Here is a 20,413-nt window from a genome sequence, read left to right as displayed (position 1 = left end):
GCGAGCGCGTGTAACTAGGATTTGTTTACGTTTTCGCGGCGGGTGTTCAAGGTCAATGCTTCTATAGAGGTTTACTGCCGAGCACTTTTTCCCTGCAGCAGTACACAGCAGCCGCGGTATCGAGTATTGGACAGGGAGTTCGCAAGTCGGCCTGCCTTCGGCGACAACGCACCAGGCGTTGTGTTTGTCGCAGCTGTTCGTTCGCAGTGAAGCGAAGCTGCGTATCAGCGCTGCGGGGCCACGCCAGGAACCGTTGCCTCGCACCATGAACCTGACTGCCGAGCCGAGCCTCTATATAGAACGAAGAATCGCCTCGTTGGGGCCAATCTGGGGTGCTCTGGGAACCGGCCAGGAGAGCAAGTTCCTGCGTCTAGTCGCTGAAGCCAAAGCCGCAGCTGCGAAGCAGCCGGAAGGAAGCGCACGCGTACAGGTGTACTTAGATGCGTTGACTTTGGTTTTCTATGCTAGAAAAGGGAAGACTACGGTTGCTCTTGAGCGAGCGGAGGTGCTGCTTCGTGAACACTGCACTCGGGCAGACGTCGAAACTGCTCTGGACTGGTCGAGCTTTTGGATACTATCGATAGTGCTGCTTAGTCTGGTGCCATACCTGCCCCGTGCTGTGTGCTTTCGAAGCCAAAGCTCGACTGTTGACCCGCACCAGGCAGCGACGCTGCGAAGCACGCTCACGGCGCTTGCAGAGCAACTCTCTGTACGGGCGCCCTACGATCGAGGTGAAACCACACTGCGCTGTTTCGTGATAGCCCTGTTGTGTCACAGGGCAGAGGTCGCACAAAAAATTGCCTTGAGATATGTAAGAATGTCCGGCAACGTAGCGAGCGCGGATAGTTCGAAACGAGCGGCGGGAACAGGTACCGCGCAGCAGGCGTACCTGCTACTGCGGCACGTCTTAGCCTGCTTCATTCCATTGTATGCCGCACGCAGACGTCTTCCGGAGGCACGTCAAGTGTACGGGACACACCCAGAGGCATCCAGCTGCACGCGAGACGAGACGTCAACGCGTTTTCGTGTTCAAATGCAGCTGAGTGAACAATTGTGTCACAGGGCGCTAGACCTGCTCAGTACGCCTTTCGAGCGTGACTCGGGTACCAGAGTCGCCGCCGAGGCCTCGGATACGCGCCCAGTGGCGATGCTCGAAGACCGTGACGCGTTCGACTTTCTTTGGCGCGTCCTGGGGGCTCATGGGCATCTCAAGTGCTTCACTACATGGCTAGACGACGCAGCTGATGACGAGCGACACGCCCGCTACCTGCGACGTGTCCTGGTGGACGCCAATGAGCGACGACGTATGATGGCGGACGCTTGCTATGCAACGTGGCTCACGGAAGAGGCTGCGCATGCAGCAGACAAGGATGCCCTCGCCGAGAAGGCCGCCAGGTTGTATCTGGAACTTGCGGAAACTTTGGAAAGCAACGTTGATACCAGGTGCGCGCCTATCGCGAGCGCTCTCGACTGGACGGCATGGAATCGTCTAATTGAACTGCTCAGCGTTGAGCGAGTGGAAGCGGCTGACGCTTCCCGCTTAGAGCTGCGTCAGCGTTTCGAGCAGTTGCTGGAGCGCCTCCAACATCGATCCGGATTGCTGGTGCGTCTGGCGTACAACAGAGCAAGCGCTACGTTAACATGTTCGCTGATTATGGACGCATTTGCTGTACTAGCGAGATACGCCTGTGGCCACCTGGACATGATGCCATGGGTGGCTGCGTTCTGTTCTCCCTCATCAGCGTCAGGGACGTGGTCCGCTTCGGCATACAGTGCTCTAAGGACTGCACTTCGGACGCGGTATCCGGATCCAGCGGCATCGCGAACTCTATCTTGGTCGAAGCCGCAGTGGCGTCTGCTGCTTCATAGGATATGGGTGGAATTCTGGATGGACGCACTGAATGCTGGCTCTGGTTCGGTTGATGGACAATCGGACGTTCCCCAAGAACGACTAGAGAAGCCGGCCCCGCTGGTGCTGCTCCAATGGTCCCGCATGAGTCGCGGCACCGGAGATGTGCCCGAGGATTCCAGCGCTTCCATACCCAACGGTTTCCTGCTGCTTGCCGTTTTGTACCTTCTGCGGCAGGCTCCAGCAGATCACGATCTTCGACTTTCGCTCTGTCTCTTGCGATACGGACTAGCGCACAATCCCGATGACTATATCCTGCGGATCGCGAGTATCGGTCTGCTGAATGCGCTCGATGCATCCGGAAGCAGCTTGCTGGAATGGCATCTGCTTGGCTGCAAATCCATCCAGTATGACAGCTTAGCGTTTCTGCTTGGAGACGGGGTCGATATGATCCCGCCGTTCTACTTCGGTTTTCTGGGCGATCGCTGGTCGAGAGCATCATCATCATCATCATCACCGCCTGACCGTTTATCAGTACAAATGGCAGCTCGTACGTACATCGACGCGCAGCGGGCGTTGCTCGTATCGAATGTGACTGAAGGTGCCCAGGCTCTGTTGGATGCAGTTCGTGGCAACAACATCGATACTGCACTGCACTTGTGGGAGCTCGTTGATCGCATCGAACGAAGCATCTGGACCTGGGATGCAAATATACACGCTGATCTGTATCAATGGATCAGAGTGGCATGCGCCTCGGATCGTGTCTCACCTGGGGGAGTGCTCGTGAGCAACGGGAGCCAGCGCACGACTCGCTTGAATGTACGGAAGGATGAGCACGCCGAAGATAACGGTGCTTCGCGGCCGCATCCGCTAGTTGTTGGAATGGAGAGTCTGCATCTGGCGGATGCAGCGGCCGTGGCAGCGACTTCATCCATAACATCGAAGCAGGAACCCACAGTACCGGACCTGATCGACAATAGCGACTGGTCCGTGGTGCGACTGCTCATCCGACCCGATGTCGGTGCGAAGAACCTGCGCCAGCATGGCATCCTCGATCCGGGTCTTTTGCCGTGGAACATAGAACCTGCACCGCACGCGATACCGCACGAACGTTCGCTCTGGTCTCGCCTGTGGATGTTGCTCGTTATGGGCGCGCACGAGTCTGGTCTGGATCGTGCAAGGCTCCAAAGTCTGTACGAGCAACTCGTCGCTACGAATGAGGACGAAACAGAGAAGCTAGCGGCTTCTGGGCATAGCACGGGGCTTGTCGCTTCTGAATGGGCACGATTTCTGGCACCCTTTGACTTTGGATACCGACTTGTTGCACTACAACGTGAGTCGAAACGCGTTGCTGCTGCGCTTACGCGAGCACTCTATGGAATCGATACCTCCGGTGCATCGGAACACGATCCGCTCTGGGCAGTTGAGCACAGGGTACTGCCGGTTCCCGTAACAGATCGCTTGCTCTTCTGTGAGATGCGCTTTCTCCTGGTTTTGGCGTTGTCTAGGCGCCTATGGATGCGGCTGGAGCGCGTTGACCCACTTGGGCAAGAGAACCCATTTCCAAGAGACGCTGTGATCATCGAGCGTGTGGAGGATCTTGCGCGTCAGTCGCGTGAGCGTCTAGCGCTATTGGCGGAGCGTTCACCCGAAGCCTTGTACGCGGGAAAGCAGGAGGCGCATGACTGTATTGAAGACTTGCGTACCAAAGAGACGCGCGCTGCGGAACAGGTAGCAGGCTTTGCGCAAGCGCTTGGAGATGCGGCGCTACTGGAGAAGCTCTGGCACGCTCTAGTGGACGAGATCGCGCAGAATCGTCAGCTCAATCACGCCCTTCTACAGACACTTTGCCAATGGGTGTTGATGCTCATCGGTGCTGATACCGAGGTACCGTCTAGTGCCTCGTGTAGCGATGAATGAATGCACTGGATGTTTTGCTTTAGCTGTGGATGCTTGCGAACGCAGGTAGCAATGCTTGTCCGTGTTCACTGGTGCTTGCCGTTGGGTATGCGTACCTTCGTAGATGTCTGGGTTCATTTCAGGTTTCAGTGGATGAAAAAGGATTTATATCTTTGTTGACAGATGCTTGCGCTTGCGTATGCGCACAGTCGTAGATGCGTCGGTACGTTTATTCGCCTGTGGTTGGATTGCGTAAGTTCGCATGTCCAGTGATGTACTTGTTATAGATGACGAGTGTGACTGCCCTGTTTGGGCATATGGGCCATTGCAATGATAGGCCTGAGGACCGATACTAACCAGAGCTGGTCGACTAGATCGGTTCATATCCCAGAAGCAAGGCTTACGCACGGACACGGCATCGTTGTCGATGAACGGTCACTTGCTTCCGAAGCATTGGCGTGGGAGCATTCGCGCCGAAGCGCACTGGGCATGCTCAGTTGCTTGGAGAGGCGTTTGATCTGTGCACCTATTTGGCTCTTTGAGCAACGTTGCTATCTTGCATACAAATCGGGTCTGAGACCATCTCAAGAAGCACCATGTAGCATCTAGGCTGACGATGAGAGAAAGGCTTCACTGAGCGCTCCTCATGCGGTACGCCGCGTACATGCAACACCTGTGTTCCACGTCTGCAAGAGATGACTTTAACGGAACGGGTTCGGGTTGAGCAAGGCATGTAGATGCAGACAAAGTGCCTCTGGCACTTGATGCAGGTTCGCGTGCACCGTTCTTTATACCCGAGCGGATCTTGCGTGCTTCGAAAAGTGCTGATAGCGGCTACCCAATGAAGAGAAACGTTCATGCCCACAGTCGATGACACCAATGGACTGACTTTTGCCGTTTTCCGTGTCACGGTTACCGTTCGATCGCTCCTGGATCGTGATCAGAATGCGGTGTTTTGTGAATATCGGATCGGAGACGAGCCGCTTCTGTGGTGCAGTGGTGCCGGGCAGTGAATATCATCGTGTACTCGAGCGCGTCAGCTGTCGAGACAGCGGCATTGATGACGCTATTGAAGAGGCATTTATCCGATGCCAGCCAGTGCATTCAAGCTGCTGGATTTGAGCACTGCGGAGTCCTCGTCGCTACCATCATTCCCGTCTGAGCCCTGTCTTGGCACGCAGTGAACACGCGTCGTGCTCTTGTATAAACGCACCAGCGCATGGACCAGAGCACGAATAAACGCTCTTCGTTCACATCCGAGTCGTGCCTGTGAATGTACAGTGCACTCAGGCGGTGCTATCGTGGCGCACGATTCACTCCCGGTGCGCTGTTGTCGTTCATGCGACGAGTGCGGGCGAGCGTGCAGACATCGCTCTGCGCTGGGGTTGTGCAGGGCACTGACCGGGATTAGGAACGCTTGACGCTAGATTGCTCGGAAGCACAGCGCAGCCTCGAACGAGCAAATCGATAAGGATGCTTCGAGCGCGACGGTCAACTCGTCTCGATCTGGTTATGCGAGCCGTCGGGGATACAGCTCGCGTGCTCATGTAAGCGATACTATCCAGATCGTCTTTTCTCCAGCTGGGGAGCCGCTGGTATCATGCACCACAGTGAGAGCGCGCGCTTAAACACGTCTGTGTATTGCTCTGCCCCAGAGTTACGCTCTGTGCAATTCGATCCCATGCGATGCAGTACCAAAGACGACTAGCATGCGAAAGTACGCTGAGGCTGGAATCTATTCGTATCACGCCTGGACGCTGCTGCCCGTCGCTCTGCCCAGCGGAAAGCGCAGCATTCGACGATACGCTCGACGATCTCCGGATCGTGGCCCGTGCAACGTACAGCGCCTAGCGGCTGTGCGGCTTTTCTCAAGGGTATGGATCGCTGCACGGTGATGAGAGCAACAGCGCCTTCACAGTTTGACAGAGTCAAATCCAGACAGTGCTGACGGTAATTTGCGTCTGAGGCAGCGATCAAACACCAAGGCTCGCCACACTACCGCTAAAGCTGAGGTCGGTGAGCCGTATCCGCATCAGGGCAACGATGCGTTCGAGTGGGTGTCCAACGGACCCCCGTATCACCGACCACTAGCCTGAAACGTGTACGTCAATCAGTAGGGCCATATTATGCCTAAAGCTGTGCCTATTTCGATCTGGTATCACGTCCGGCCTTGAGCAATTCATCGACGAGCAGTAGTTGTGTGGTGATTGTCGAGGCCAAACTAAGCGCGTGCCGTTTCGGCCGGCAGCAATCAACGATGCCGCGTCCGAGCGGCTCTACCAGTTCACCAGAGTGCGCATCCAGACCCACCGTTCGCCCGGCTTCGTGGGCCTCGATCATCTGCAGGACGGTTTCCTGTGCGTCTAGGCCGGAATTCTCGGCGAGCGTCTTTGGAATCACCAAAAGCGCATCGGCAAAGGTCTGGACACCGAGGCGTGCTCGACCCTGGACAGTTTTGCTGTACGCTTGGAGGTGCTGATACGCTGCACACTCGAACGCCCCACCTCCGGGTACGACATAGGCGTCATCCAGGAAATGCCGGGCAGTATGAAGGCCGTCCCGCACGGCATCCTTCAGTTGTTGCAGCGTTTGCTTGTCGGAGCCCCGCAGCACGAGCGTGCAGCTGCGCGCTGTCGGGGGCGCCTCCACGAAGGTATATTTGTCCTCTCCATGGGTTTCTTCAAAGACTCGTACCGCTTTTCCCAGCACCGATGGATTGAGGTCATCCAGGGAATTCACAGCCGTACCGCCACACGCAAGAACGAGGCGTTCCATGTTGCGGCGCTTTGCCCGCCGCAGCGCCATGATTCCTTCGCGTGCTAGCATCTCCAGTGCATCCGGCGAGATGCCCTTTTGATTGACGATCAGGAATCCCGCTTTCGTGCCTACCTCATCACAGACTTGGCGCTTCAGACGCAAAATTTTTTCAACTTGATGAGCAACAGCCTCGCGCTCGGCCTGTGCGAGTCGCTCTCTCTGCCCTGCACTAGAGTAGAAGAACCCGCCACCTAGCTCGGGTTTCTCGTACTCGAGCGAGACATTGCAGGTGAGCACGTACGCGTTCTCCAGATCCTTTGGCATATCCGGGTGCCGCGTGCCGTGATCTAGAACCAGACCTCGCACCAAGCTCGAGTGCATCGCTGTGCGCGACTCTATTGTCATTATTTCCACCATGAAGAGATCGATAGGTTCGTTATCGTGATGCACGATCAGCGCTGCATCGGCAACGAGGTCAGAAATATGCGCTACCAAAGCGTCATCTGAGAGCTTCGTTGCGAGCGCACAGCGAACGGCCCGTCCGAGCTGTTCGCGGTCGTTGCGATCAACGGCGATCTGTACCCTGGGAATAAAGCTTCGGAGCAGCTCGGTCCGGGCCAACTCAATCCCGTCCACGAGGTGCCGCGGGTGAATACCGTCCACGAGCGGTCGTTCCGCCTGGCGTAGGATCTCACCAACCAGCAGCACGACACTGGTGGTACCATCACCGCATTCGTCATCCTGCGCAGTCGCGGCCCTTGCGATGATCTTGGCTGTAGGATGAATGATCTCCATGTTATGAAGCAGCACCGCGCCGTCCTTGGTAAGTTTGAGCTCCCCGCTACCGCTCACGAGCAGCTTCAGGGTTCCACGCGGCCCCAGGTTCGATCGCAGGATATCCTCGAGCCCGCCCGCCGCATTGATGCTTGCGTGCAACGCCAAGCCACGACGGGAGACCTCAGCGTGTGGATTCAAAAACTTGACAGCTGGGGCAGCGCTCATTGCAGGCAACACTTAGCAGGCACGTAAACGCAGAAGCGTTTGCACTGGTGCTTCGAAAAAGTGCGCAGCGCTGCGGCACCTCCGCGGCTTTCGACTCGCATCGCGTGACGCGCGTGACATGCGTGTCGCCCATCGATGCTTCTTTCGTGTTCATTGCTGAGAACTCCAGAGCGCTACATCGATGGAATCTATGGAGCGCTTTTTATGATGCGATAAATGCGCTCGACCTGGAAAGCGACCACCATACGCTTACCGGTGTTCATAGGTTTCAGAATTTCTTGATTGGTCTTTTTGTGGGTCACAGCGTTGCCGCTGTCAATGATTGAGGGCTTTCTGTGTGCTTGCAGGCAGCGCAAGAGCGCAGCAGGCAGTCTGGCTAGCGTGTGCAGTGCGCACACTGTATCATCATCATGGTCCACTTGTGTGGATCCGCTACGAAATAGCAAAAGGGCTCCGACACCCTAGTACGGAACGCGCGTCGTGATCGATCTAGAAGGAGATTACCGGCTGCTGCGTGATCCTTAGCACACGAGAAGCCTTCCGTGATATCAGGCAATGCTGCATCCGTACCTAAAATGCGCGCCATTTGTTGTGCAATAGATGCAGTGATTCGAGCACAACGGTCACCGCAGAATCATCATAAAGTAAAGGGTTTCAAAACGCGTACGCAATATGAAATCGATTCCTTCTATGCTTCAGTCTCTTCAGAATGAAGCGGTTGCTGCCTTGCATCCTCATCGCCTATTCCTCATCGCAATGCTTTACAAAATATTACGAACAACTCACTTCGAGGACGTAGCAGGCACTTTCCAGAGCAATAGACAAGTCAACAGGTGCTTCCACAACGTCTCAAGTCGAGTGCACTTTCGCGTACCTGAGACATCAGTTTATGACGCTCAGCGCTCCGTCTTCGTTCGAGCGCGTCGATCAAACAGTAGCGGCGCGCAGTGCGCACCAGCGTTGAAGCGTCAGCTACAGGCTACCAGCGACCGGCAACGAGAAACTCGGAAACCGGGTGCTACAGCGTCGGTGCTCGGGAACGAGCCTGGTTATCCGCCGTCATGGTACGATCAAACCTGGGACTGCTTGCGAGATACGGTGCCGCGTACTGGAGACGACTGGCAACGAGCGCTGGGTCGGCGGCTTCCGCTGACGCCAACAGCGCAGTCGCCGCGACAAAGCAGTTGACGGGTGTTGCCGGTCGCTATGCGGGCTCGTTGCTGCGGGTCGCGATGAAGGCGAACCAACTGAACGAAGTCCACCGTGACGTTGACGCGCTCGAGCGTCTCCTGCGAGAGAATCCCCGGATCGAAGAGTTTCTTCGGGATCCGACGCGCTCGCAGGTAGCGAAGCAGCGTGCTCTCGAGAAGCTACTTGACGCCGCAGGTGTGCAAACAGTCTTTGTGCGCAGACTTCTTGATCTACTTGCGGATAACCGGCGCTTGAGTCACGTGTCGCAGGTGCTGCATTCGTTCCAGTCTGTGATCGCTGCGCAGCGGGGCTCAACGCAGGCAGTCGTTACGAGTGCAGTGCCGCTTACAGAGTGGCAGCTGGCTCTTTTGCGCCAGCGGCTGCAGCGACGCTTTTATCCGGATATGCCGGATGCCCGTGTTGATCTGATCACAAGGATTGATCGGGACCTCATTGGAGGCTTCACCGTGCAGCTCGGCGACAAGTTCATGGACTTGAGCCTCAAGTCTGAGGTTCGTCGTCTCCGAGACGAGCTCGCACAGCAGGTATAGTGCCGATCGGTGTCCGCGAGGTTACGGACATGTGAGGTGCTTGAAACCTGAGGAGCTGTCGGAGGTTGTTTGTGTCAGAGCCTGACCTGCTCTCACTCTCTGTGCCCTAGCAGTGTTGAAGGAATGTTGTCGCACTTGCAAAGCAGCGCATGCTCGGGAGCAGGCTCGAGACCCTGGTGTATAACGATGGAATGCAGGGGCTCGGCGTTCCAGCAGTAGTTTGACGCAGCTCCAGACGCAGAAGGGTTATCCTTGTATTGTGTACGATCTGAACATCTGCAGTGGCACGCTCCGCGAGGTCCGTTGCAGAACTAGTCTCAATTTATGCTATTGAATAGCGTACGCGGACACGAAAGGATGTCTGGACCGTCATAGACGAGCAGCAACTCGCTGCTGGTACAGTGCGGCCATGCTCTGATGGACGACTTGTGTTCGCCCTCGTGATCGACCGATCGATCGATGGATACTTGGCGTGCCCGTGGATGTATATCCGTAAAAGCCGTGCTCTAAGCGGCGTTCGCACAATAGAAAATGGGAATCCATAGGAACCGGCCGCACAAGCCGTGCGGAAGATGATGCGTTTGGAGCCATAGCGCTACACGCTTCTAGTCTATGGAAAAGCATGTCATGCAGTTCTGTAATCTGCTGCGCAATGTATCCGCATCAGTTGGGTTCTCTTAAGATCCTAAGTGTATGACGTTCCTCGTGTATGCGATACTTGGATGCGAGCATGATAGCAAACTCCAGGCTGGAGCTTGATGGATGAAATGCGTATCTTGCGGCCCTCGGAGTTGTGCCTTTTGGATCGCGACATGTCCAGAGACGCGCACTTGCCATGACACCTCGTTGCTCGTTTGACTGAGATGATAAGCAGCCGCTAGACTGCGACGCGAATCCGCATCATTGCAACGCCTTGCAAGGGCGCGACAGCATCCCCGCTACGCAAAACTGTATCATGGTTGATGTCAGGCTATCTCAGGATGTGGCTCTCTGTACTTGGTATCCGACTCGACGCTAGAGTCGTGCTATGCAGCGGATCGCCTGAGGCCACAGGAGTACCGATTTGTCTGGTTACGAGGTAGGTAAACTGTTTGGCTTTCCGTGATAGAGGTATAAGGTCATTGGATAATGTGGATAAGCTGTGACATTTTGCGGTACCGTGCGAACACTTTTGTTCAAGATTCTATGAAATCCTTGTCAAAGCTGCAGCTCGTCGTCGTGCTGCTTACTATGCTCATCGGTTGTCAAATGGCAGGTAGTTAGCAATGTGCTCCCCATGCGCTTCTTTCTGGGCAGCTATTGGAATCATCAATGCGAGGCTATTCGTAACCAAAAAAGGAGGCAATGGCACACGTTTTGACGCAGTTCGAGTCAGCACATGGGAATCCTCGCTGGCGTCTCGGAAGCGCATGATTGGTTGAAAGAATGTGTCGAGCGGTCCGCACGGATGAAGTAAGCGCCAGCTTTTCTCGCATAGAGAGCGGCTCTTACAAATTAGAGCCATTTTGAAACAAATTTGAATTGCTGTGTGCTCATGAAACTCTGACAAAACGTACGAAATAAGATTTCAGAAGACCTAGCACCAGCTCCAGAACTGTGCATTACAGTTCTCCACTCCAAAGCGCTCGCACCCAGGTATTCGCGCTCACTCGAGGCCTGCCAAAGCGCCAACCGGGAACCTGGCCAAGTCCCGGACAGCGCCTAGCTGCTGCCATGAACATTGCCCCGCGTCACTCTACAGGCCGAAGCGATCGTGCCCTTGACTTTCATAGATATCGAATTCATAATGACTGCAGCTGAAGCGCGCGTCGGGTACGAGAGCTTTTATGCAGTCTCGCCCGGACGCCGCACCGTACGACATACACCCGCGACGCGATGTATGCCTCCATTCCCACCATTACAGGCTCTATTGCGTACACGCTCTTGCATCCCTTCACCGCTGCTGGCAAAGATGTGGTACACAATTGGATAGCGCATCTTTCGTGGAAGCGCATCCGCAACTGCGGAAACGGTGCTGCCACATCGGTCGTTATGCGAGCCTACGCAATGAACCTAGTATAATCATTCGTTGCTCGTGGCCAGCAGCAGGGTGTACATACGCGCCATCGACCAGAAGCCTCGTTTATCACCACAGCGCAGCAGGTTCCCAGCGTCGCAGTTCAGTGGAGACGACGGCTCCGGCTCTGAGAGGAGCAGTTGAATCGCCCTCAGACACGACGCAAGGCTCCAGGCTGGCGACCACGCCGACTGCAGAATGTCAAGGCAAACTTCGCCGGTGCGGAAGTTGATGTTTGGGTGAAATATTGGAGTCAGAAAGCGCACTGTCGGTGGCACGAGCGGGTACGCAGGCGGTAGTGTCAGCGCGACGCGAAAACAGCCTCCCTCGTAAGGTGTAGCGGCGGGTCCGCGCAGGTAGCCTTGCAGCCGGAGTGGGTTGCCTTCCTCGGGCTCCAGGCAGAAGTTTGTCGGGTCTTCGCGGAGCTCTCTAAGCTCTGTGAGCAGACGTTTCTGCAGAAGCATGGTGCAGTCCTAGGGTTCGCGTTGAGGTACGAAAAGCTGCAAGCGAGCGCTGCCTGAAGGTCGCGCGAACGCTAGAGTGACTCTCACCAGCGAACAAACCTAGAGCGAAGAATACAAGTATGCTTAGTGGCACCGAGTGCGCGGATAGTGACGATAACAAGTACAGCGCCTCAAGAGCGATACAGAGCGCACAGAACTGCGCCTTTCGCGAGTAGGATCTACGGAGGGCTTTGGTATTTCGGATGACGGCAGCGACAACAAACGCCTTTCCAGAAAAAAACGCGCCCGCGAGTGGTGCAAAGTAGTGGCGAGAAACCCGCCCTAGACGAAACTTCTGGAACTGAGGTGCAGACGCCCCGCAGCCGTTTTGGACCAGCCAACTGCTACAGCTTGCAATTCTTTCTCATATAGTAACACTTTGAAAGGTTGTCCACAAAATACCCTCTTGTCCACTCTGGAGGTCTCCTCTCCAGCATCGCACACCGTCTGATGTTGATGGCGGCGTTCAAGTCTCGGTTCACAAACTCCATACGTTTCTTGCCGCCGCTAGTAGAACTGACCGATGCAAGCAATCCTCGAACTGTCGCCCTCCTTTCCATTTGCTCCTCCGTCAGCGGTCCGTACTTTTGTATATCCTCGGGGCTCCTCTGGCACTTTTCCATCTCGACTCTCTGAAGTGTACACCCCAGCTCATGGTGTGTTTACGATGTTCGGAACTCATCAACGGGTATCGTGACGAAACGCCTTGCGCACTCTTTGTATGTTGTTGTCGTTGGAGCTGGCGTAATCCCTTTTTGGGTCTTCCAGCGTCCTGCTCCGGATGCTAGTACGAGCCTCTGACTTTCATCCTCTTTCAAAGCGCTCAACTGACTGAAAAAGATGGCAAATGCCCGCGGTTTCCCACAGTATAGATTCATTCGCAGACGAGCCCACCGAGGCTTTGTATACGCTTCTCACAGCGCATCCCAGTAGGCAACACAAACTAGCATGAATTCCCGAAACGCTTGAAAGCCGGCTCCTCGGCTCGTCACCTCGCTCAAAGCTTCTAGGCGATCCTTCATTTCTGCAGTCCATGTCTTGATTTCCTTCCTCGCATTCATGATTGCCGATCCTCGAGAGTACCCCGCTCTAGACACTCAACAGACGCGTATCTTTCTGACATAAGTTGCGGTCAGTACCATCTTCCGCACGCTTGGGTACTGCGTCGGTAACGATATATGTGTTTCCGGGGTCCGCGCCAACGACAAAGTCGTTCTCATGCACTTTCGGCGTCGAAGGATCCACCTCCTTCTCATCTTCTTGCATCATCGAGGACGGGACTGGACGCTATGGGTTGGACCACCGATCGTGTACACACATAGCCACTCCATCGGTTTCGATCATCCCAGTCAATGCCTTTCGTTTGTTAACTTTGAGACGTTTGAGATGGAAGACGTTCTTCCAGTACGTCTCCCGGTTTTGGCCAGTGAACTCTATCTTCCTTACATTGAACTCCGGACTGATCTCCTTCATGATGCCGTGAAGGATTCTGGAGTCGATAGTCACGAAATGTGACTTGATATTGGACAATGGAACGACGGTGAAGCGCTTCCCCATTAGGACAGCCTTCCGTCTCTCCCACTCTTCATTTGTCTCTTCACCCAGCTTCATTTCTGCCTCGCGTTCGAGCTCTCGGTCCAGAAACACGAAATACCGCAGGATGAGGCGATAGTATCTTTCCTTATCGTTTTTCAACTATGATATCTTTTCTGTTGGATTCGCCAGCCCCAGTACCGCACGATGCTCTTGTATAGCCGCGCGGATGACGGAATCCTCATCCGTGCTCTCATTTGACGCCTTCTTGTCGACGCATTCGATCTCATCTTTATGCTTACGATCCTTCGTGATGCCATTGATCATCGCCCCTTTTCCTTTGCGAGGGATGCCTGGGGAGAGCGCAAACACGGCGCGTTTCATGAACCGCTCGAGGTTCTCTTTCAAATGGTTCTTCAGGTTCGTAATGTACTTCATTGCCACGTACTTGTAGCTAGCCTGGTTACCCTTGTATCGATTACCCTTTAAGCGGAATTCCGCGAAGTTTTCATGGAGAGCGTGGACTACCTCATTTTCCTTCCGCGCTTTCTCTGTACCGAGCTTCAGGTGACGAATAGAGGTCTAATCGAAGAACTCATCGGGAGGCTCGATTGTTTCCATGTGTGTCACGCCTCCGTACATCTCCTTCACCGGATTCATTTGTACTGACGACGCCTTTATCATACGCATGGTGTGCAACTCGACACGATTTCTAATAGCGTTTCGCAATTTTCCCCGTAGGGATCCTTGATATGTTTAAGGAGGCAGGCTTTCACCACCATATGGTCGTACAGTCGTCTTTCCTGCCGCCTCCGACTTGGGGCCGCTTTTTGCTTCATTTTCTCTTCCTTTTCTTCTGGACTCAGCACTTTTTGTTGTTCTTTCTGGCAGCCGGTGACCCTGGGACTCCAGGATCGTCGACTTGCACTTGTACAACATTCCTTTTGATAGTTATTTTTTTTGAAAAAGAATGCTCTCTAATCGCCCCTGATGCATACTGCAAAACAACACGTGACTGCACTTTCTTGAAGTTTTAAGCACAAATGAACTGAAAAACTGTACTTTGCTACGTCTCTAACGCAAATACAACTTGTATAGTAGAGCGGCACGCAAGTGATCAGGATCGCGTTTTCCTTCAACGGAGAGACGCATCGCGTCAGTCGACTGCCTGATCACCAACGTCCGCCCACCGAGCCCGATTCTATTTTTTCATGGACAAGACGTTTACTTAGGCCAGCGTTCTCCGATTATGTGCATTTTATTCTTCGTACTTTTTTTTTGTGTGTTTTTTCAGTGCGCAGTTCGGTATCCATCAACCCCCTACCTCCATGATACATTATCTATACATCCTCTCGGATATTCCGGTCGTCTCGTACGCCCTATCGTGTGCGCCAACTGCCTGCCAAAACCGACAGCAATGGCGCTCATAGCGCCGGTGCGGCCGCTGCACGTAGGCGGAACGGCGTTGCCGTACCACAGAGGGCGGCGGCTAGAGCGAGACGCCGTGCACCGCGATGGTGGCGATCGCACCAATTGGCGGCGTCGGCTGCCCCCTGTCGTGTCTACACGTCATATGGGTGTCACGAGAAAAATGTCCGTTATAGGTGCATAGGTATAGGAGCAGCCGCCCGTTCCGTTACACCGGCGTCGGAATGGGCGTTATGTACAGGTTCTCCGTTCGCGCGTCACAGCGCGAAAATGACGTGGAAACACGGCAAGCCTTACGGTACCCGCCAGCTTTCGTATAGCGCAAAAGTTCCTGGTTTAAAGAACGAATGGGTTCTACGAATCAGCCTACAAATAGATATCTCTTCTCAAGTATGGCGAAAGGAACTGCACTAAGTCAGAAGAAGCGGTTTACAACAGCACGCCGTCGACACCAACGAGCTTTTCGCTTTATGTTGATGCTCGTCCTGGTAATGTTTTGGTTGGAAAAAGTGATAATCGTACAACCTACGGCAGCAGCAACATCAACGCCGACGGCAACACCGACACCTTCGCCTACGCCAACTGCGACACCAACGCCTACGCCTACACCGACACCGACACCGACACCGACGGCAACAAAAACGCCTACACCGACGGCAACACCGACACCGACACCGACACCGACGGCAACAAAAACGCCTACACCGACGGCAACACCGACACCGACACCGACACCGACACCGACACCGACGGCAACAAAAACGCCTACACCGACGGCAACACCAACACCTACGCCTACGCCAACTGCAACACCGACACCAACACCGACGGCAACACCAACACCAACGCATACACCGACGGCAACGCCAACGCCTACACCGACAGCAACACCAACACCTACGCCTACGCCAACTGCAACACCGACACCGACACCAACACCAACGCATACACCGACGGCAACACCAACACCTACGCCTACGGCAACTGCAACACCGACACCGACACCGACGGCAACTGCAACACCGACACCGACACCGACGGCAACACCAACACCTACGCCTACGCCAACTGCAACACCGACACCAACACCAACACCAACGCATACACCGACGGCAACACCAACGCCTACACCGACGGCAACACCAACACCTACGCCTACGGCAACTGCAACACCGACACCGACACCGACGGCAACTGCAACACCGACACCGACACCGACGGCAACACCAACACCTACGCCTACGCCTACGCCAACTGCGACACCGACACCGACACCAACGCCTACGCCAACTGCAACGCCGACACCAACACCTACGCCAACTGCGACACCAACGCCTACGCCAACTGCAACGCCGACACCTACACCGACACCTACACCAACTGCAACACCAACGCCTACGCCTACGGCAACCGCGACACCGACACCAACACCTACGCCTACGCCAACAGCAACACCGACACCAACGCCTACGCCAACTGCGACACCAACGCCTACGCCTACGCCTACGCCGACTGCAACTCCGACGCCAACACCAACTGCGACACCAACTGCAACACCGACACCGACGGCAACACCAACTGCAACACCGACACCGACACCGACACCGACACCGACACCAACGCCAACTGCGACACCAACGCCTACGCCTACGCCAACTGCGACACCGACACCGACACCAACGCCTACGCCAACTGCAACGCCGACACCAACACCTACGCCAACTGCGACACCAACGCCTACGCCAACTGCAACGCCGACACCTACACCGACACCTACACCAACTGCAACACCAACGCCTACGCCTACGGCAACCGCGACACCGACACCAACATCTACGCCAACGCCTACGCCAACTGCAACACCAACGCCAACTGCGACACCAACGCCTACGCCTACGCCTACGCCGACGGCAACACCAACTGCGACACCAACTGCAACACCGACTGCAACTCCGACGCCTACGCCAACTGCAACACCGACACCGACACCGACACCGACACCGACACCGACACCGACACCGACACCAACGCCTACGCCAACTGCAACCCCGACACCGACGCCGACACCAACACCAACGCCAACTGCGACACCAACGCCTACGCCTACGCCAACTGCAACACCGACACCAACGCCTACGCCAACTGCGACACCAACGCCTACGCCTACGCCTACGCCGACTGCAACTCCGACGCCAACACCAACTGCGACACCAACTGCAACACCGACACCGACGGCAACACCAACTGCCACACCGACACCGACACCGACACCGACACCGACACCGACACCAACGCCAACTGCGACACCAACGCCTACGCCTACGCCAACTGCGACACCGACACCGACACCAACGCCTACGCCAACTGCAACGCCGACACCAACACCTACGCCAACTGCGACACCAACGCCTACGCCAACTGCAACGCCGACACCTACACCGACACCTACACCAACTGCAACACCAACGCCTACGCCTACGGCAACCGCGACACCGACACCAACATCTACGCCAACGCCTACGCCAACTGCAACACCAACGCCAACTGTGACACCAACGCCTACGCCTACGCCTACGCCGACGGCAACACCAACTGCGACACCAACTGCAACACCGACTGCAACTCCGACGCCTACGCCAACTGCAACACCGACACCGACACCGACACCGACACCGACACCAACGCCAACTGCGACACCAACGCCTACGCCTACGCCAACTGCGACACCGACACCGACACCAACGCCTACGCCAACTGCGACACCGACACCGACACCAACGCCTACGCCAACTGCAACGCCGACACCAACACCTACGCCAACTGCAACGCCGACACCTACACCGACACCTACACCGACTGCAACACCAACGCCTACGCCTACGGCAACCGCGACACCTACACCGACACCTACACCAACTGCACACCACGCCTACGCCTACGACAACCGCGACACCGACACCTACACCGACGCCAACACCAACTGCGACACCGACACCACGCCAACTGCGACACCTACACCAACACCTACGCCGACGGCAACACCGTCACCTACGCCTACCCCGGCAATAGCCGGTGTTGCATTCTCTGCGGTGGTCAGTGTGGTGAACAAGACCGTGTGTGTTGATGTTGCGGTCGTTCTCCAGGATAACTTAGAAACCAAGCTGAATGGAACTGGAGCGAACGTCACTGTGTCGGATAACTGCGATAGTATCTTCGTGTCCATAGCCTCGCGGTTCGCCGACTGGTACGAGAGAAGCAGCCTCGACGTTCAACGTGTATTCAGCGCAACATCAGCAGTGAATGCAAGCTACAATATCTCTATCTTAGCACCTACCGCGCTCGTATCCAACGTGACGAAGATCTCTACCAATTTTACAAGTAGCGTTCCAAGTATCCTGCCAAGTGGAGCGAGTCACGTGGCGATCTCGACTCCGAAAGTTGTGCCAACACCCACACCCACACCTACACCGACACCGACACCAACACCGACAACTTCAGCAACGCCTACGCCTACCGTCTCAGTGACGCCTTCACCGACAGCAAATGTTACACAGGTTTCTGTGGGTGGCGGCGCTGCGGTCTGCTTCCCAGCGGGTGCTTCGGTGCTTATTGATGGTCTTGGCAAGACGCGGCGGATAAGCGAATTGCGCCCGGGTATGACCGTAATCGGCGTCGATTCACGTGGGCGACTGGTCGAGGACACAGTTCTGGGGTGGTTGCACAAAGAGACTCGCGCCACAGCAGAAATCCTATTGATCAAGACGCGTTCGGGGAAGGAGCTGCGCTTGACGAGGCAGCATCTGGTGTACCGGATGAACGAGAACCCGAGAGTCCCGGGCCGCAAAATGACAGCTGTGTCGAGTCTTTCACATGAGAAAGAGCAGCACATACAGAAGATCCTCGAACTGGAGACGTCTGTAGGTGAAGCGGTTTTCGCAGAAGATATCCGCATAGGCGACGCCTTATTCGACATTGCTGCGCACCTGCCGGACCCCGTGGTGGCAATTGACACTCTCGTTACGAGTGATGGCCTCTATGCGCCGCTGACGCGCTCAGGGCACCTTGTGGTAGACGGAATTCTTGTTAGTTGCTACGGGACCTATGCATCGCACACTGTGGCACATGCTGTATTGTGGCCTGCGCGGGTTGAACTTTTGCGCAAGATATGGGGATCAGCGCTCGGCTCTGACAGCACGGAAGGTATCATGCCATATGCAGAAGGACTGTACCGCGTATGGACAAGTGCAGCACGTATTCTGAAAGATAGTCGCGTGAATGCTATAGCTGTTGCCTGCTAAGAATGCGCTGCGAAGCAAAGAAGGGGGAGAGCTGATACTGGAGACCAACTCTGAGATGCCTTGCAGACACTTTGCGGCTTTTTTTACGAGTATTATTCGTAGTAGGATTCTCCGAACCGAAAAAGATCCAGGGGGAGGCTGTTTTGATATGCGGACCAAGAACGAAATCTTAGCACCAATAGGGAAGGCGGAGTGCCTTGCAGAGAGAGGATTTCCGCAAAAGAGAAATCCAGTCAGAAACATTTGTCGTCAAAAAAATGAACTGGAGAAAAGAACCAACCGTGGCTACAGCATCCGAGGCGGTCCGATTGAAAAAGATGCGATCAACTCTACAGGTGCATGGATCGTTGAGAATTCCATGGGTGCTCTCAGGTGCCAAAGGCATCCGTCGAAATATGCTCGAAGTGAGAGATTATCGGTTTCGTATGTGGATATGCTCATGAACGGATTTGCGCGCAATCGAGATTCGATCGGAGGGAAGCACCCTGTACCCCAAATGGGATACACTCGCTCAAGTCGCGGGAGAATTGCTACAGTATATGATACGTTAACCAGATTTTCGCTGGGCGGAAAAAGCCAAAATTGGTTTATAGCGGCTCGAGATTTCCTCTCAAGCACAGGAACGATAAAGGAAAGGTTCACTATCAAAAGTGTAAACATATGAAAATTGCCGATTAGAACCTCGTAAGGTATGATGATGCCCACAAAAAAAAGCAAAGGCGTACAATTACAAGTACAAGACAGCGAACCTAACATGGAGAGAAAAAACGAAGAGAAAACGAGCGAGAGTGATTATCAAGAATAAACTACATGTAAGAAATGAAAACAGAAATATGATTAATCCCATGAAAAATTACAGAAAAGGATTCGCCCCTAGAAAAAGCATCCAAATCATAGTCGATATAAAGACTAGAACGGGTGCTAATAAGTACAGAGCAACGATTTATAACATGGTAAATTTTTGGTCTAATATCAATTAGAAAGAAGAGAGCCAAAAGAGTTGATATAAGGAGCATGCCGGAAAGTACTCTATTATTAAGGAGACAAAGCAGGGTGACAAAAGAGTCTTGAAAAAAGGTGCTATGAAAATGCAGGCAGAGCTTGCCTCCAAATACTACGTAGATTAGAGCACATTATTTAAAAAAAACCCTGCCTTATACCTAAGAAGCTGTACCAAAATCGAATCCGTTATAATAGCAACGCCCGGCACTGATCTATTCTGCAATCTATAAACAAAGATATAGAAAAAAATGGAACAAAAAATCTTTAATAAAAAGCGGTAAATACAGAAAGATAATCCGATATACAAGAAAGATAAAAATATGAGGATGATGGAGAATGGGGGG

General features: G+C 54.5%; 5 protein-coding genes across 5 annotated transcripts, besides 1 other annotated feature; 3 read left to right on the top strand and 2 right to left on the bottom strand.

Annotated features, from left to right (window-relative positions):
• Window positions 1-265: 265 nt before the first annotated feature.
• On the top strand, window positions 266-3,769 carry CYME_CMG006C (hypothetical protein; the record flags this gene model as incomplete). The annotated part of the gene is made up of 1 exon (XM_005535770.1): window positions 266-3,769. One exon carries the CDS (start codon window positions 266-268, stop codon window positions 3,767-3,769), a length of 3,504 nt encoding a protein of 1,167 aa, XP_005535827.1.
• Window positions 3,770-5,890: 2,121 nt separating this feature from the next.
• Window positions 5,891-7,507, bottom strand: CYME_CMG005C (chaperonin containing TCP1, subunit 6a; the record flags this gene model as incomplete). Its single annotated transcript, XM_005535769.1, has 1 exon — window positions 5,891-7,507. One exon carries the CDS (start codon window positions 7,505-7,507, stop codon window positions 5,891-5,893), a length of 1,617 nt encoding a protein of 538 aa, XP_005535826.1.
• Window positions 7,508-8,568: 1,061 nt separating this feature from the next.
• Window positions 8,569-9,249, top strand: CYME_CMG004C (mitochondrial F1FO ATP synthase subunit ATP5; the record flags this gene model as incomplete). Its single annotated transcript, XM_005535768.1, has 1 exon — window positions 8,569-9,249. One exon carries the CDS (start codon window positions 8,569-8,571, stop codon window positions 9,247-9,249), a length of 681 nt encoding a protein of 226 aa, XP_005535825.1.
• A 2,061-nt stretch (window positions 9,250-11,310) lies between these two features.
• Window positions 11,311-11,769, bottom strand: CYME_CMG003C (similar to ubiquitin conjugating enzyme E2; the record flags this gene model as incomplete). Its single annotated transcript, XM_005535767.1, has 1 exon — window positions 11,311-11,769. The coding sequence occupies one exon, from the start codon at window positions 11,767-11,769 to the stop codon at window positions 11,311-11,313; it is 459 nt and encodes a 152-aa protein (XP_005535824.1).
• A 245-nt stretch (window positions 11,770-12,014) lies between these two features.
• Window positions 12,015-15,420: a sequence feature (repetitive element).
• On the top strand, window positions 15,117-19,067 carry CYME_CMG221C (similar to hedgehog protein; the record flags this gene model as incomplete). Its single annotated transcript, XM_005535766.1, has 1 exon — window positions 15,117-19,067. The coding sequence occupies one exon, from the start codon at window positions 15,117-15,119 to the stop codon at window positions 19,065-19,067; it is 3,951 nt and encodes a 1,316-aa protein (XP_005535823.1).
• Between the last annotated feature and the right edge of the window lie 1,346 nt (window positions 19,068-20,413).

Source organism: Cyanidioschyzon merolae, chromosome 7 (genome assembly GCF_000091205.1).
Source record: "Cyanidioschyzon merolae strain 10D DNA, chromosome 7, complete genome".
Classification (NCBI taxonomy): Eukaryota; Rhodophyta; class Bangiophyceae; order Cyanidiales; family Cyanidiaceae; genus Cyanidioschyzon; species Cyanidioschyzon merolae.
The sequence above is the reverse complement of the archived record's forward strand: the minus strand, read 5'-3'. Positions and strand labels throughout refer to the sequence as shown.